The 18,064-nt window shown below is 38.1% G+C and overlaps 1 protein-coding gene across 1 annotated transcript in view; it reads left to right on the forward strand.

The window, feature by feature from the left end:
- The window catches only part of MRC1 (mannose receptor C-type 1), a 103,163-nt gene that overhangs the window by 58,699 nt on the left and 26,400 nt on the right, over window positions 1–18,064 (forward strand). Inside the window, exons 13-21 of the mRNA XM_032165380.2 lie at window positions 3,140–3,267; window positions 3,742–3,829; window positions 4,866–5,010; window positions 6,622–6,663; window positions 7,923–8,086; window positions 10,808–10,875; window positions 12,644–12,744; window positions 13,448–13,593; window positions 13,988–14,102. Of these exons, the coding sequence (XP_032021271.1) occupies window positions 3,140–3,267; window positions 3,742–3,829; window positions 4,866–5,010; window positions 6,622–6,663; window positions 7,923–8,086; window positions 10,808–10,875; window positions 12,644–12,744; window positions 13,448–13,593; window positions 13,988–14,102 (997 nt within the window). The remainder of the gene's footprint in view (window positions 1–3,139; window positions 3,268–3,741; window positions 3,830–4,865; window positions 5,011–6,621; window positions 6,664–7,922; window positions 8,087–10,807; window positions 10,876–12,643; window positions 12,745–13,447; window positions 13,594–13,987; window positions 14,103–18,064) is intronic.

The raw sequence follows: 18,064 nt of genomic DNA on the forward strand, positions 1-18,064 counted from the left end.
CCTTCCCTTCCTTATCCCCTTACCCTCCCTTTCTCTCTTCTTCCTTTCCTCCCTCCCTTCCTCTGTTCCTTCCTTCCTCCCTTCCTTCTTTTCTCCCTTCCTCCCTTCTTCCCTCCCTTCTCTTTCCTCCCCCCTTCCTCCTCTCTCCCCCTTCCCCCTCTCCTCTCCCTCCTTCCTCCCTCCTCCCTCCTCCCTCCTCCTTCCTCCTTCCTCCTTTCTCTCTTCTTCTTCTTCTTCTTCTTCTTCTTCTTCTTCTTCTTCTTCTTCTTCTTCTTCTTCTTCTTCTTCTTCTTTCTTCTTTCTTCTTTCTTCTTCTTCTCTCTCTCTCTCTCCTTCTCTTTCTTTCTCCAGTGGGGTCTTGCTCTGTTATCTAGGCTGGAATACAATAGTACAATCATGGCTCACTGCAGCCTCAAACATCTGGGCTCAAGTTCTCCTCCCACCTAAGCCTCCCAAGTAGCTACAAGTATACACCACCATGCCTAGCTAATTTTTAAAATCTTATTTTATGTAAAGATGGGGTCTCGCTACGTTGCCCAGGCTAGTCTCAAACTCCTGGTGTCAATTGATCCTCCCACATAGGCCTCCAAAAGCTCTGGAATTATAGGCATGAGCCAGTGCACCCAGCCTCTTTTTGTCTTGATAGAAATTTCTGTTTCCTTTCACGCTGTTGTATTGCAATTCATTTTTTCCCCATGCTCTTAGAGCCCAAGTTTTAGCTAACAAAATTGATATGCTACAATAATGCCACATAGGTATTCTAAAGAGAGTCCTCCCTTTTTCTGATTTAACCCCGATGATTATAACAATGGGTGAGGAAAGGAAATGATAGGTTGGGGCACATGGCTTTTCAGTGCCCATTAAATGACAATTCAATATTCTACCACTATTTAATACATTCATAGTTTAGGCCATTCATTTTCTCCTTAAACAATCAAATTCACTAAAGCAAACAGACAAAAAAAGAAACCAAGAAAATAACAAACAAAAACCCCAGTGAATTAAGGATTGGGGCCTTTTACTCTCTCTCTTTTATGAGTCACATCCTTTCTAGAGAAAATTAGACTTAGCTGAATACAGAAATGTACCTGCTGTATTAGTCTGTTCTCACACTGCTATAAAGATACTACCTGAGACTGGGTAATTTAAAAAGGAAAGAGGTTGAAATGACTCCCAGTTCCACACGACTGGGGAGGCCTCAGGAAACTTACAATCATGGTGGAAGGGGAAGCAGGCACCTTATTCACAGGACAGAGAAGAGCATTTGAGAGTGTAGGAGAAGCTACCACTTATAAAACCATCAGATCTTCTGAGAACTCATTCACAAGAACAGCATGGGGGAAACTGCCTTCATACTCCAATCGCTTCCCTCCCTCAACGTGGGGATTACAGTTCCCTCCTTCGACATGTGAGGATTGCAATTTGAGATGAGATTTGGGTGGGGACACAGAGTCAAACCATATTACCTACTTACTGCTTAATGATACTGTTTTCTAATAGTCCTGCTCTCTGTACTTCTTTTACTCAATCCCTTTGAATGGCATATGGCCATGACATGCCCTGTAAGACAGTTTGGCAAGACTGATGAAGAATTTGCATCAGGATGAGGCTGTGTAGTCTTTTCTAACTCAGGAGGAGCATGGTTAATTGAGCTGGTCACTCCCACTAATAGAAATAGGAATCCAGGAAATCTTAATCCAGATTGGCCATCAGATCTAACAACATAATTTACATAGAAGGTGATGTATTGGGCTAAGACAGAAGAGATTTGTAAATGGATTATTTGAGGACTAACACAAAGAAAATCAAGTATTTTATTGTTACCTCTGGAAACTTTTGAGTTACTACACAAAGGCCGGATTCATCTTATTCCTAGCCTTCGCCTGAGGATGTTAGGCTATGGAGATTTATTGCAGTTTTTTGAGAGAATCAGCAGTTTTACCCTGAGCTGAGAAGTCAATCAGGGGCTTCAGTAGAGAGAATTTTCAGGTAGATGTTCAACAAATCAAAATATGTGCTTGACTAGAAATTAGGTGGTTTTAGAGGTACTTGGGGTAGGGTTTGTTTGGAAATATATAGACCACCTTTATAAAGATTAAGGTGTGAGAATTATTGATGAAATTCAGCTGACAGTAAGTTTAGTTAAGAAAATAAAATCTTATAGTCTAGCAAGTTGAGGCATCATAGGAGTCTGGGATATACTGATGTGGATACTTACTTAAACACCTTTGTTCACATCGCTTGAGTCAAGTTAGGGTCAAGGTGAAGGTTGTCTTCGGCTGCTTAATGACAACTTGGGCAACCGTAGTGCCTTGGAAGCAAATTTTTTTTCCCACAAGCCTGTTATGTGGGGGCCATGACTCATGAGGAGCAATGCATGAGAATTAGAAAAGTCAGTGGCCACAATTACCTTCTTTCTTTCGGCATACTGGTGGGTGTGTCCCAGACCGTCACTGTTGACTGCATTTCACTATTCTCTCTGCAGTCCTCTGAATATTATGACACAATTCCTAAATCATATAACTTTTAAATTTAATTTTGCTCATAAGTCCCTGCCAGATGGGTGTCTGTGGTTGCATGTGCTTCAATAGTTGTTGAAATGTACAACCATAATGAAAAATACAAGGCGGTATTGAAGGACATTACCAACAAAATGTTGAAACATTGCCAGGTTATTCATTGTTTTAGCTGAACACAATAACAAACTGTGCACAATTTTAAGAAAGTTATTTTCCTTAAAATTCTTCTTCTTCATGTTTACTTTCTCTGTATCAAAAGTTTCTTTCATTTTTTTCCATCTCAATGCCACTTTTTGCACTTAACCAAATTAATTTTGTCTTCCACAGAGAGGTGTATACATAACCCATATGCCTAAAGCTCCTAAGATTTTCATCTAATTTCTCTTGTGCTATAAAATTATTTTATTTTCTAAGGTTTTCTCAACAAAATAATCCCCCAAGTTTTGTTACCCAACTATTCACTCATAAATTGATTTTAAAGCAAAAGAATTACATTATTTTGAGTCATTACAATGTTTTGTTTTTCTGTAAATGAACGCTCATCAAAAGTAAATAATTGTTTCTCTTAATGTGATAAACTACACAACATAAAATAATTTTTGTAACCATATCATCTTTAGCTGTATGCAAAAGGAAAACATGAGAAGAAAACGTGGTTTGAATCTCGAGATTTTTGTCGAGCTCTGGGTGGAGACTTAGCTAGCATCAATAACAAAGAGGAACAGCAAACAATATGGCGATTAATAACGTAAGTGGTATTTTTATGGATTCCTCCTTTTTGTTATCTAATTGGTGCTTATGAAGTTGAGAAAATTTGTCTGTTTCTGAAATTGTTGTCTCAGGATGCTAGTTTGAGCACCTGTATCATCTCCCAAATCTGTGGGCCCTGTTTGATCTAGCTTCACTTTCAAATCCTTTAATTTTATAAGTGTAAATTCTGCTGTGACTTGCTCTATTAAAGTTCAAGATGCTTTATACATATTTGTCTTTCAATACTATACAATTATTTACTCTCAGGCAGTGGCCTGTTTTTAAGATATTTATGGGATATACCAAAATGCACATCTATTGCATAAGTCTTCTATTTAGCTGTTAAATCTCTTTACTTTTGTACTATTAATTTATGTTTTGGAGGTAACTTTCAAATGTGGTTAGTCCTCATAAGTTACTGAACTTGCTTCATGCAATAGCATATGCTTTCTTTATGTTTTGGATTTCATAGAGCTAGTGGAAGCTACCACGAACTGTTTTGGTTGGGATTGACGTATGGAAGCCCTTCAGAAGGCTTTACTTGGAGTGATGGTTCTCCTGTGAGTAATTTGACTTACTATATAACTTCCTTACTTTATCGTGTATTTATTTTTATGTTATCTTTTTATTTAATCCAAACTTTCAGTAAGACAGGTCATTATGATAGCCACTGTCCTGCCATGCAAAATTGATGTGCAGGTAAACTTCCGAAAACTTGAGTGTTTTATGCCCTCTTTTAGATCAATAGAAATGGAAACATTTTTGATATTCCCACTAACAATGATTAGGCTTCGTCAGACTTCTCCATTTCCAGGAATGAAGAAGTGAGAGATTCTGGCACGTGCTGGCAATATTTAGAAGCCCTAGTCGTCACAAGAAGTGATTTTGTATAATTTCAGTTCTACCTCTTAATTTCAGTTCTGCCTCCACCAGCAACTTTTCAAGGAACTTGAGTGAGGTGGTTTATTTGATGGCTTCATTGACATTTGGGTTTTGTATTTACATCTCTGGAAAACACATCACCGTGCTTAGTCCAAAACCCTGTGGGTTATGATTCCACACTGAAAACTCCATAGAGGACCTAGACCCAGGGCCTCCATTTGTTTCTTCTGTTCATTTTGGCAAAGTTTAGTAGCTGTTAGCAATATTTTCTGGGTCTTCTGAAGAATTAATTATATTTCTTTATCCTACACATTTAATAAAGAGAAAACTTCCAATAACACACTGAAATATTATCCTTCCCAATGGGTTGTAAATTTAGGAACTCCCAACACTGAGAAGTGGAACTTTGTTGCCAAGTTTTTCCTATATATAAACCCCCATTTGTGGCCCTTGGATCCATTCTATTTAATAAGAGTAAAGAAAATGTTATAATAATCAGTTTGTACATTGTTCAACATCACAAGGTTCCATGTAATGAAAGCTGTTTCTTTTCCGCTATGTTTGTGAACTGTGCTTTCAAAGCAAAGCTATTGTGGAAAAAAAAGTAAATTGATAAAACAGTGCAAACATATCTTTGGTTTTCTGTTTGGATGAATGATTGGCACTGGCTTGATACAAATGGTTAATGGTTGCAGTTTAATGTTTCTAATATAGGTTTCATATGAAAACTGGGCTTATGGAGAACCTAATAATTATCAAAATGTTGAATACTGTGGTGAGCTGAAAGGTGACCCTACTATGTCTTGGAATGATATTAATTGTGAACACCTTAACAACTGGATTTGCCAGATACAAAAAGGTATGATCACCTCTTCTCTCCTTTATCTCAGCTTGGTAGACTAACCTCCTGACACCCCAGTATCTTTCCTTTATTAGCAGAAGCAAACAAACAAAATAACAAAATCAGGGAACTGTCAGTGGCCATCATTGCATAGGATAAGCATGAAGTTGATAAGCACAGATAAATGTGCTAAAGGAACAGAGAAGATCAAAAGGCTACCTGGGAGTTCTGGGCAAGAGTCATGTCCTCCCAGATAGTTCCCACGAGCATCTCTGATCCTGGCCCAGGTTCCATAGCAGTAGAAGTTTGTGGGTGTCCTACGCTGTCAACAGAATAACGCAAATGCAACTTCCATTTTGGAATTTTCGCCTTCTGACCTACGTTAATCATCAAACAGGCGAACATTTCCCCAACTCTGAATATTCTAAGTATTGATTTCTCAGATGAATGTTCCACACAGTGAACAAATCACCCTGGAGTGGCCTCTGATGCTATTAGCCCCACCACGTTATTGGTGGTCAAACAGTATGCATGCTGACAGTCATTATCTGGGACTCAGAAAGTTCTGCATATCCAAGTCAGGCCAGAGGATCCGAGTTCTAATGTTAAGAGAAACCAACACACCAACAAGGAAATAAACAAACCTACCCTCGAACCAAAATACACATCAGTACCTCCGTTGTAAATGGGTAAATGGAACTGCATTGCCCTCTGCTGTTGGGGAATCTTGGCAACCATTTCAACTCTATGGCTGGAGATGACTTACTGTTCTGTTTATTTTCCATCCTCCTGCTTAGATTGTTGCTTTCAAAGTTTCCAGAATAGAAGAAGTCAGTGGTGGCCAGTTGTCCTTTAATGGTATCTTAGCTACCAATGGCTAGTATCCTTTTTGCATTATTGTAGCTCTACTCTTGCAGATGTTAAATTCGTTAACCGAAAAGCTAGGTAACCTGAGTCCCTTTATCAGCTTTCAATAAAATCTGGATATATCACTAACTAATTTGGAAGAAAAATATTTCATTTAACTTTTAGTAAACCATACATTTAAGAAAAATAGATTTTCTTAAGAAAATACATTTTCTATTTTATAAATAAATAGTTCACATTTAATCGTTTCAAATCATGAAATCATAAATAATTTCACAGACTATAAGATGTCTGGAAAATGAACACCTGTTAAACACCTATTACATACCAATAACTCACATATTTTCACAAACTAATCTATTTGGTTTAGTTGACAAAATTAAGGCTAAATGATTTAAACCCAGGCTTGGGATTTGAAGCTAGGCTTTCTGATTCTAAAACTCATGATCTTTTTTTTTTCTTTATATAATGCTACTTGTGCCTGAAAACTGTGGTGGCTGTAATTTCTGGTGGCTATTTTGTTTAATTTCTCTTAACACCTAATTTCTTCTTCTTAACACCTAATTTGTTTAATTCTTCACTTCTTATTCTCTTTTCCTTCATTCTGCCCTCCACAACATGATGTGCAAATTGGAGAAAGAAAGGGAAGGGAAAAAAAGAGAACAACTAAGTTTTTAGCAATATTGACTCATGAAAATAGAAGGAAATGTAATTAGCAGAAGTTTAAGTACACTTTATTTCTACTTTTCTCCTGTTTTACAGGACAAACGCCAAACCCTGAGCCAACACCAGCTCCTCAAGACAGTAGGTGTTTTCTTATTTTCTGATCTCTGTACTGATAACCCTTTCTCCGCCTCTTTCCTTTCTCAGTGAAAAAATTACTTGCCCTGGGAAGCTAGAGAGCAGAAGTCCTTAATACCTTTGAGTGAGAATGTCATGGAAGTTTGGGTCTTCCTCTCCAGAGAGAAGCTCATATGCACAAACATAAGGCATGTTAATACAGTTTCTCAAGGGTTCATGAATCAGTTCCAAGGTCCCAGGTTCCTTCTTCTTTAGCACATATATTAGTGTCCACAGGCTGCTGTAACCAGTTACCTGGTTGGTGGCTTAAAATAACACGCAGTTATTCCCTTACAGTTCTGAAAGTCAGAAATCTGGAATCAATTTCACTGGGCTAAAATCCAGATGTTGGCAGGACCATGCTCCCTTTAGGGGCTCTAAGGGAGAATCTCTTCCCTTGCCTTTTCCAGCATCTAGAGCTGCATTCTATGAACTCATCAGCTCATGGCCCCTTCCTTCTTCAAAACCCGCAATGTAGCATCTTCTTCCAGTGATCACATTGCCTCCTTCCCTTGTAGTCTAATCTTCCTTCGCCCCTCTACATAAGGATACTTGTTACTACATTTAGGGCTCACCTAGACAATCCAAGATAACCCTCCCATCTCAAGATCCTAAATTAATCATGTCTATGAAGTCTTATTTTCCATATAAGCTAATATTCATAGGTTCCAGGGGTTAGGAACTAGATATCTTTGGGAGCTTTTATTCAGCCTACTGTAGCACAGAAATATGGAATCCCATGGGTTGGAGAAAGCCTGAGGGGCCCACTTGATACGTGAATTCCTTGCTTCTATCCTGAAGCACCCAAGTCCATCTATTAAAAGTTTTGCTTTTTTTTTTCTTCTTATACTGGGGTGAAAACTGCTTTCTCATAGTTCCCACTCCTTTGATGTAGAAGATTATCGGTGCATTATATATAAATCCTTGCAGCTATGCTATCGTATTGATGAAAGTGACACCTGGAGTTCTTTTACCCAGTAATGACATATGGAACTTAGCTGGGAATACAAAATGGGTCCTTTTTACTCGATTGGTAGAAAGTGGGTATTTGGGCTGGGGTTCAAATGTCTGTTTGACATGGAGATTCTGCTGTTCTGGTCTCTCACAGTTGCAGATGCCTCTTGATATAGCAGCTCTATCCCTTTCATCTTTGTGTGCTGTACACACCAGATTCTTGAATTTGTCTACATAAAACTCATTGCCTTTTCTCATTAACTTTTCAGATCCACCAGTCACTGAAGATGGGTGGGTTATTTACAAAGACTACCAGTATTATTTCAGCAAAGAGAAGGAAACCATGGACAATGCACGAGCGTTTTGCAAGAGGAATTTTGGTGATCTTGTTTCTATTCAAAGTGAAAGTGAAAAGAAGTTTCTATGGAAATATGTAAGAACATCAATCATTTTTAAAATTTTTAATAGTTTTTGGGGAACAGGTGGTGTTTGATTGTATGGAAAAGTTCTTTAGTGGTGATTTCTGAGATTTTGGTACACCCATCACCTGAGCAGTGTACACTGTACTGAATGTGTAGTCTTTTATCCCTCACCAGCCTCTTACCTGTCCCAGCGTCCCCAAAGTCCATTGTATCATTCTTATGCCTTTGCATCCTCATAGCTTTGCTTCCGCTTATGAGTGAGAACATACGATGTGTGGTTTTCCATTCCTGAGTTACTTCACTTAGAATAATGATCTCCAATTCCATCCAGGTTGCTGCAAATGTCATTATTTCATTCCTTTTTATGGCTGAGTAGTATTCCATAGTATGTATATACCACATTTTCTTTATCCACTCATTGGCTGATGGGCATTTAGGCTGGTTCCAAATTTTTGCAATTGCAAATTGTGCCAATATTATAAACGTGTGTGCAAGTGTCTTTTTCATATAATGACTTCTTTTCCTCTGGGTAGATACCCAGTAGCGGGATTGCTGGATCACATTGTGTTTCTACTTTTAGTTCTTTGAGGAATCTCCATACTGTTTTGCATAGTGGTTGTACTAGTTTACATTTCCACCAGCAATGTAAAAGTGTTTCCTTTTCACCACATCCATGCCAACATCTATTATATTTTGATTTTTTAATTATAGCCACTCTTGCAGGAGTAAGGTGGTATCACATTGTGATTTTGATTTACATTTCCCTGATAATTCATGATGTTGAGCATTTTTTCATAGAACATCATTGATTTAAGGATGGGACAGTGACATGTGATAAACAAGGTGTCTACAATTGGTACCCCCTAGTACAATTTCTAATTATGTGCTGAATTTGCACCTCCAAAGGTCAAGGTAAAGATGGGAATGCAGGAGGAGGAGGAGGTCATAACACAAGTTATGCCCTATTGTTTAAATATTTAGTGCAGAATTACAGAACTCAGAATCATTTTCTTTTTTTTTTGAGACAGTGTCCCGCTCTGTCGCCCAGGCTGGAGTGCAGTGGCGTGATCTCAGCTCACTGCAACCTCCGCCTACCTGGTTCAAGCGATTCTCCTGCCTCAGCCTTCTGAGTAGCTGGGACTACAGGCGCACACCACCATGCCTGGCTAATTTTTGTATTTTTAGTAGAGACAGGGTTTCACCATGTTGGCCAAGCTGATCTTGAGCTCCTGACCTTAAGTGATCTGCCTGCCTTGGCCTCCCAAATTGCTAGGACTGCAGACGTGAGCCACTGTGCCCAGTCTCAGAACCATTTTTTAGCTTGGGTTTTGTGAAGATCTATACCTGATGGCTTTGAGTTCACTAATTTGAGTTCACTAATTTGATTTGCAAAGATTGTAATTCTTAACTAGTTGTTATATGTCAGTCCTGGACCCTTTGTGTATCATATAGCTTAATTTTTAATTTAAAAATCTGGCTTAGTTGGCCCAAATTGTTGGCCAACATATAACACAGTTTGACTATTTATTATAATCATCTTTCTTGGTTGTAACAAAATTGTGATATCATTGATATACGTATCACTGAAGGTATAATTTATTTTTATGATTTATTTTTTCCAAGAGTGCTTTGCTCAGTATCTTTCTGATTAAAATTCTTCATGGCCTCATTGCCAGAGAGGAGGTAACAGAGAGAGCAGGAAAAAATAAGTTGAACAGTACTGAAAGAATAAAAATTCATTTGACTTATAAAGGTACTAGAATATACTCTGACTTAACATCATCTTGTGGATATACCTTGCTTTGAAATTCTCAAGATGTTTTCTAATATTGCACAAATATATATACGAAAATCAAATATATCTATATATAGTGAAATGGTACATTCTAATGAAATTAATACATTTTGGGGTTCCTTTCCTTGTTCATGAATACACATGTTCTCCCAAGTTTGAAGAACAGATATATCCTCCTGGCTCATACACAGATATAAATTGTAATATATATGTAATATATACATAAAATATGTATACAAAATAAATACTTAACATATGAAATAAATATATAAGTAAAATATATATGTAAAAATATATAGAAAATATATGTAATATATGTATAATATGTTTTATATTATACATATCAATCCTCTCACCTCAGCCTCCCAAGTAGCTGGAACTACAGGTGTGCACCATCTCCCACAGGGTGACTATTTTTCATATATATTTTGTATATATATTTGACATATAGATTTATTTTACATATATCATATGTAAACTATGAAGGAGAATATTTATTTTACATGTATCATATGTTTATAATGGTATATGTAAAATAAATCATATATATGATTATTTTTTATATAAAAAAGAAAAATTTGTACACAATTTAATAACTTGAATTTGTAAAGCAAATACCTTAAATCATTCTCTATGATATTAAATGCCTACAATAGTTACATTGCTGAAGACATTATTTAAAACAAAGTAGCCAGTCAGGATTATAGGATTATGCATCAAAGAAAAGATTCCTGCTTTACAAATTCAAATTCTTAAATTGTGTGCATATTTTTTTTTTATTTCTAGGAAGAACGTAATATAGAATGTACTATATTTCTGCAGAAATTCCTCTCTAGAAAAGGTTTCAATTAGGCTGCCTCATTAACATGTGTTTTGTCTAAGAACTTGCCGATTGTGTGATTCTAAATTAAACTATACGTAAACTTCCATGTTTCAGGTAAACAGAAATGATGCACAGTCCGCATATTTTATTGGTTTATTGATCAGCTTGGATAAAAAGTTTGCGTAAGTAAATCAAGCTAAAAACAACTTTGCTTGGGTTAGTGTTCTGACCAATACCTATGAGTTATTTTGAGATTTTTCTTTGTGGAATGCATTTTTAAAAATCCTACAGCATTCTCAATTGAAAAAGCAACTTTAAAAAAAGAATTTAAAATAATTCTATTAAATATTTTCAGCACTATCAATTCCAAATAAACAACTCAAAATTGGATTCAGTTTTGCAAAACTACACTTTTCTTTGTTTTCAGATGCCATCATCTGTCAGTAAATCATCTACTAAAAAGTTGTTGTTTTAGACATATACAAATACTGAATTTATTTAAAAAATTATAATCCCATCTGGGATGATAACCTTGCTAACCTTGCTGCTGGGAACCACAGCATCCTTTCCTATTGCCCTGTTCCCTGTGTTAGCAGCACTATATTGAAGCACACTTTCAATTTGCAGGAAATACTTTCCCTTTAAAAGGGTGATTGTGCCATTTTCTATTAGATATAGGAGCCAGAAAAAGCTGTAGGGACATGAGGAAGTTAATACATTTTATGTTCTTTTTTCTTGTACCTTAATACGTATGTCCTCTAGAGTTTGAAGGGCAGATATGTCCTCCTGGCTCATGTACAGATTTTTTTAGCCTCATGTATTCCAGGGGACTGCTGTTGTCATCTTTGAGTAATAGAGACCTAAATTCAAGGTTATTGTTATTATTATTATTATTATTATTTGAGACAGATCTCGGTCTGTTGCCCAGCCTGGAGTGCAGTGGGGCGATCACAGCTCACTGCAGCCTCAAAATCCTGGGTTCAAGCAATCCTTCCGCTTCAGCCTCCCAAGTAGCTGGGATGACAGACGTATACCACTATACCCCACAGGGTCATTATTTTTAAAGAGTAAAAACGTGGGATCTTCCTTTGGACAAGGAACGTCATTTTATCATTTCTAAAGTGAAAAGGTCAAATTTCATGATCTCATGGCTGGTCCCCTTCTGGCTCTCACAGTCTCTGAATTTCTGTAATTTATAGACATAAGTTTAGCCCACCTACATTACAAGAAACTAGAGTAAACACAAGAATCAGAGAATGAGCCTAATGAGAAATTCTATATGCTGTGCCTCTCCATGGGTGGTTTGGTTTTGTGGGAATCATGCCCAGGGAGTACGATGGGAGGATTTTTGTCTCTGACTCACTTCCAGAGTAATCAGGGTCTCCACTTTGCGACTAAAGGTGGTTTCTTCCTAGGAGGGAAAAGAAGGTAGCCTGGACATGGCATCAGGGTTGCTACTGCAGAGCACGATGCATGGGATACACCAAATACTCAGGCATTGGGGGTTTTCCTGCCACTCTCTGGAGGTCTTCCCTCTTCTGGGTTGACTTGTCCTGTCCCACCAGTAGGCTGTAGCCAACTATTCTTTTTTTTTTTTTTTGAGACGGAGTTTTGCTCTTGTTGCCCAGGCTGGAGGGCAATGGTGCGATCTCGGCTCACTGCAGCCTCCGCCTCCCAGTTCAAGCGATTCTCCTGCCTCAGCCTCCTGAGTGGCTGGGATTACAGGAGCCCACAACCATGCCTAGCTAATTTTTTTTAAAATTTTAATTTTTAGTAGAGACGGAGTTTCCTCATGTTGGTCAGACTAGTCTCGAACTCCTGGCCTCAGGTGATCCACTCGCCTTGGCCTCCCATAGTGCTGGGATTACAGGCATGAGCCACTGCTCCTGGCCTGTATCCAATTAGTCTAATGATTGGATCATTTCAAAATGCCTGGATTTTCTTTTTCAGTTGGATGGATGGAAGCAAAGTGGATTACGTGTCTTGGGCCACAGGTGAACCCAATTTTGCCAATGAGGATGAAAACTGCGTGACCATGTATTCAAATTCAGGTAGGCAAGTCATGCATGTTGAATTTGCTTTGTGGCGTGGCGTGTCATTTGCCACATCCCTAGACTAAAAGTAGCAAGTTGTGCGCTTACATCAGGCAAGATAAGAAGAGAGAATAAAGGAGAATTCTAATTTTAGCAGCATGACAGTTCAACTTGTAACGAGAATGGATGCTTAAGATTTACACTAGTAAATGACATAGTTAATCTTCTCACTTTTTCCCAAATTAGGAACCATCATTTTTTTCATGTTCTGATTTGAAAAAACTTATCCAGAATTTGTTTATCTCCTTTATTTCTCTCTAGCTCCTTATTATTCTGCAAAATGGGAATAGTGGCAGAATCTATCAATTGTTGAGAAGATAAAATGAAATCATACATCTAAAATACTATGTAGATGCTCGGTGTATACAAAGTTTGCTATTGTTAGATTATTATTATTAGCTATTACCATTTAGGTAATATATCTGCAACATCAAGTACATGTTTGGTTCATAGGATGCTCTCTATAAAGTGGAACTATTATTAGTTTAAGTAAAACAGCAAAAGGGTATTGCATGGATACCTCTAGTCACATATAAAAATAAAATTTGATTATAGTCTAAATAAGTTTTGAGAATTCTTATAAAATAGAAATATATTTTTTAAAATAATGTTTTAAAACATAAACATATGAATCGAATTTAACTATTTTTCTCTTTGCCAGGGTTTTGGAATGACATTAACTGTGGCTATCCAAATGCCTTCATTTGCCAGCGACATAACAGTAGTATCAATGCTACCACAGTTATGCCTACCACACCCTCGGTCCCATCAGGGTGCAAGGAAGGTTGGAATTTCTACAACAACAAGGTACTAGGAAAATTAGTTGCAATCTTGGCACTGATCATTATGGAGAGTGATGCAAATCTTTCAGCTCAAAGTTAACTTTTGCTAGCCTCATCACTTTAGAAAATTTTTGGCAAGACTAGGTGAAGATTCGAGTGACAAACTCTTTATGGAAATTGAGAGCATACTTGAGATATTATCCACATTGATGTACCCTTTCTCCCAAGGGAGAATAAAACTTTGCCAGGAAAAGTGAGCGGGTCATAAAACTAACAATTTTTTAAATCTCCAGTTGATGGTGAGAAAATTCTGATTTAGCTATAATCTTCATGAATAATTTTGCTTTTTGTAGAGCAAAGTTGATCATCTTTAGTTAACCCCTATGGTTTTTTTTTTTTCTGCCCCTCTTCCATCCCAGTGTTTCAAAATCTTTGGATTTTTTGAAGAAGAAAGAAAAAATTGGCAAGAGGCACGAAAAGCTTGTATAGGCTTTGGAGGGAATCTGGTCTCCATACAAAATGAAAAAGAGCAAGGTAGGCAGGCCGTTTTGCAATTAGTTGTGCATTTAAATATGGAATTTTGACAGCAAAATGGTAAAATATTGCTGACAGTAACTGACTTTTTGGTTTTCCAGTGTAAAAGCTAAAAAAGTGGAAAAAATCAAATGCTTATTGAAAACTATTTTATTCAATTATAGCATATATTAAGCTGTTTATTTTATATAAAGTCATCACAACTCTAAGAAGCAGGTATTATGACCCCATTTTGTGAGTGGGGAAATGGTGCATAGATAGCTTTGAGTGAAGGAGCTTACCTGTTAAGCAGCAGAGCTGGGACTGAAACCTGGGTTTGTCCAGCTTCCTACCAAATCAATTTGCTCCCAAAGGGTCAAAGAAGAGTACTTCTAAGAATAAGATGAAAAATTGCGGCTTTCTCATTTATTGCTCTTCTAGTCACTTGATCATATAACTTGTAATGCAACAAAATTGATATTTTAAATGTGAACTTTGAACAAATTTCGATTTTTTTTTTGAAACAAGGTCTTACTCTGTTGCCCAGGATTATAACTCACTGCACCCTCGAACTCCTAAGCTCAAGTAATCCTCTTGCCTCAGCCTCCTGAGTAGCTAGGGCAGGCCTGGGCCACAGTGCTCGGCTAATTTTTTTTAAAGTTTTTTTTTTTTTTTTTTTTTTTTGTAGAGCTAGTGTCTCACTATGTTGCCCAGGCTGGTCTTAAACTCCAACCTCAATCTCCCAAAGTGTTAGGATTACAGGTATGAGCCACCATACCTGGCTTTGAAATATTTCTTGATAAAACATGAAAATAAGCCAGAACTATGAAGGAGAATATTCACCATATCCATAGAGCAGATGGTAAAATTCATGATATTGTTGTCAAAAGAAAGGTACCCACCATTTCTGCATGATCTTTCTGTGGAGGCATCCACTGAAATAGGTATCAGGTTAAATTGTGACTTGCCCTTTGAGGAGGGCATTGACCAACTGCAGGAGATTAAGACTAAACTGATGAAGGGTTTGGAAATCACTGCAAGTGAGTCAGGGTTGAAAGACCCTCAAGTTATACAGCTTGGAAGAGAGGATGTGGACTTTGAAGGATCACCCTGTGTCGCCTCAGATAGAAGACCTGGAACCAATGAGTGACAGTCACAGGGAAATAGATTTAGGCTCAAAATTAGGGGGCCATTTTTACAGAACTGATTGGATAGACTGCTTCATGAGGAAGTTGAAATTTCTAAAGGGCTGTGAAAATGCTTACACTGGAAGATACTCAAATGGATGCTAGAGCATCCTGTGTGTTGGCTGGTATGTAGTATAGAAGATGCTCAACAGTTGTTTGTTGTATATATAACTTTATAAGGACACGGTAGGAGACATATGGACTGAATATTCTGTAAACTCTCTTTTGGTTCTGAGATTCTTTGACTTCTAGAATCATTTGTTTCAAAAATGATATGAGAAAGAAAATAGAAGAAAAACATAGGAAATAAGAAAGGCACTAGAAACACGCAGGGTGCTCTCTCAAAGGTTTATTTGGCTTTGTGAATGCCGCCATGTGCCCTCTGAGAACACATTGTACAATAAATCCCAACCAAGCTTTTACTGAGAACGTTTGACAAGTTGAGCAATTTGTCAGGCACTGAAAGAAAAGGGTCAAACCAAAGCACACAGTACAAGAACATAACATTCACATTTCTCCAACTGGCCTACCCCATTTTGGGCTTAGCTACCCAGCAGAGAAACACAATAATTGATTTCCCTTCTTAACCACAAAGTGCTGATTCCTGGCACAATGAAATTGAAACTGGATAATAGAGATGTGCAGAAGGAAACAATTTGCAGATAAAATAACATTATTCCTGGCAAAACAGGCACACATCGTTGAATTCTTATTGTGGTTGTTGGCAGAAAAAAAGTGCTGAATCTTGGCAGGTAGAGCTTTCCCATGTTTCATTTCAAGCTGGGGATGAGGCAAAAGTTATGATCTTATTTGGAAAATAAAATAAAACCAAAACAAATATCTACCCATGCTCTTTTCTTTTTAGAGATAGGGTCTCGCTTGATCACCCAGGCTGGAGAGCATTGATGTGATTATAGCTCACTGCAGCCTCCAACTCCTGGGCTCAAGTAATTCTCATGTCTCAGCCTCCCAAGTAGCTGGGACTACAGGTGTGCACCATCATACCTGGCTAATTTTTAAATTTTTTTGTAGAGAGAGGATCTTGTTTGTTGCCCATGTTGGCTTTAAACTTCTGACCTCAAGTGATCCTCCCATGTTGGCCTCCCAAATTGTTGAGATTACAAGTGTGAGTCACCATATCTAGCTGTACTCATGCTCTTTTTCTTTTCTGAAAAACGTTGGAAGAGTTTTTTTTTTTTTTTTTAATCCTTAGTTAATTGAGGAAAACAGAAGTCTCTGAGACGGTAGCTGCCTCTTCTTCTCTGCAGAAAGAGTAAGCATATAGCAATGGAATTGCTTGAAATTCTATGAAATTGTTTGTTCATGAATACACAGATAATTACATCTCTGCAGATTTCTATTTTGCATTTTCTATAAGTAACCCTGAATGCTTAGTCATTCTATTTCCTATTTATGTTCAGCAGATATGTTTAAGTGTAAATGTTTGCAAATTGTTGTTCAGTAGAGTGGGTACTTGTCGGTCTAGGAGTTAATGGCTCAGGTAGTGGTGTTGGCCCCAGATGGCAGCTGCCATGGGAGGCCTGGAGGTGGGCTGAGGGAAGGGGAGGGGCACAGGTACAATTCAACCTTTTATGTCTCTTGGATGTTTACCACCATCCTCTTGGCCACAGAATTGATAAGCAAGAAGCCATATTCTATAGTCTCATCCAGTGATGTGAGCACTTTATTACTGATTGATTTGTGTAGAGATGGGGTCTCCGTCTGTTGCACAGGCTCAAGTGCAGTGGCACAACCATGGCTGTCTGCAGCCTCGACCTCCTGGGCTGAAGCAATCCTCCTGCCTCAGCCTTTTGAGAAGCTGGGACTACAGGCGCATGCCACCAATGCTTTGTTAATTTTTGTATTTCTTTGTAGAGACAGGGTGTCGCCATGTTGCCCAGGCTGATCTTGAACTCCTGGCCTGAAGCAATCTTGCTGTCTCTGCCTCCCAAAGCACTAGGATTACAAGCACCAGCCACCATCCCCAGCCTCTGATGTGAGCATTTTAGCATCAGGATGGTCCCCTAGATCCAAGCACACTGAGTAGATGGGCAACTGATCTCAGGGATTTCTCCCCCACCTCCCCAGGAGGAATCTCAATTGGGAAACTTTTGGTTTGGCAATCTGAGATACTGATAATTTGACAGCTATATTAGTCTGTTCTCACGCTACCATAAAGAGCTGCCCCAGACTGGGTAATTTATAAAGGAAAGAGGTTTAATTGACTCACACTTCCACATGGCTGAGGCGGCCTCAGGAAGTTTACAATCACGTGGAAGGGGAAGCAAACATGTCCTTCTTCACGTGGTGCCAGGAGAGAGAAGTGCAAAGCAAAGCATTAAAAGATAAAACCATCAGCTCCTGTAAGAACTCATCTCATTCACTATCACCAGAACAGAATGGGAGAAACCTCCCCCATGATTCAATTACCTTCACCTACTCCCACCCTTAATACATGGGAATTATTACAATTCCAGGTGGGATTTGGGTGGGAATACAGAGCCAAACCATATCAACAGCCTAGTGATTCTTGTTTTGACAGTTTTTATTTTTTCAGAACTGTCTAGGTTAGGAGTCCTTTGTCCCATAGTCATTATATAAATCAGATTATCTTATTTACAGAATCAGGATAGCCGCTAATCCATACAGTGACTTTTTATGAATTAGAAAAAGTTGTGGTTGTAGGCAGCCGCAACCCAGATAGGGGTGCACAGAATGGAGCCCTCGGGCAGGGCGCAACTTGCACAAGTGTCTTCAATGGCCTAGATAAAACCTAGACTTTTATTGTATGAAACT

Source organism: Hylobates moloch, unplaced genomic scaffold (assembly GCF_009828535.3).
Source record: "Hylobates moloch isolate HMO894 unplaced genomic scaffold, HMol_V3 SCAFFOLD_2, whole genome shotgun sequence".
Classification (NCBI taxonomy): domain Eukaryota; kingdom Metazoa; phylum Chordata; class Mammalia; order Primates; family Hylobatidae; genus Hylobates; species Hylobates moloch.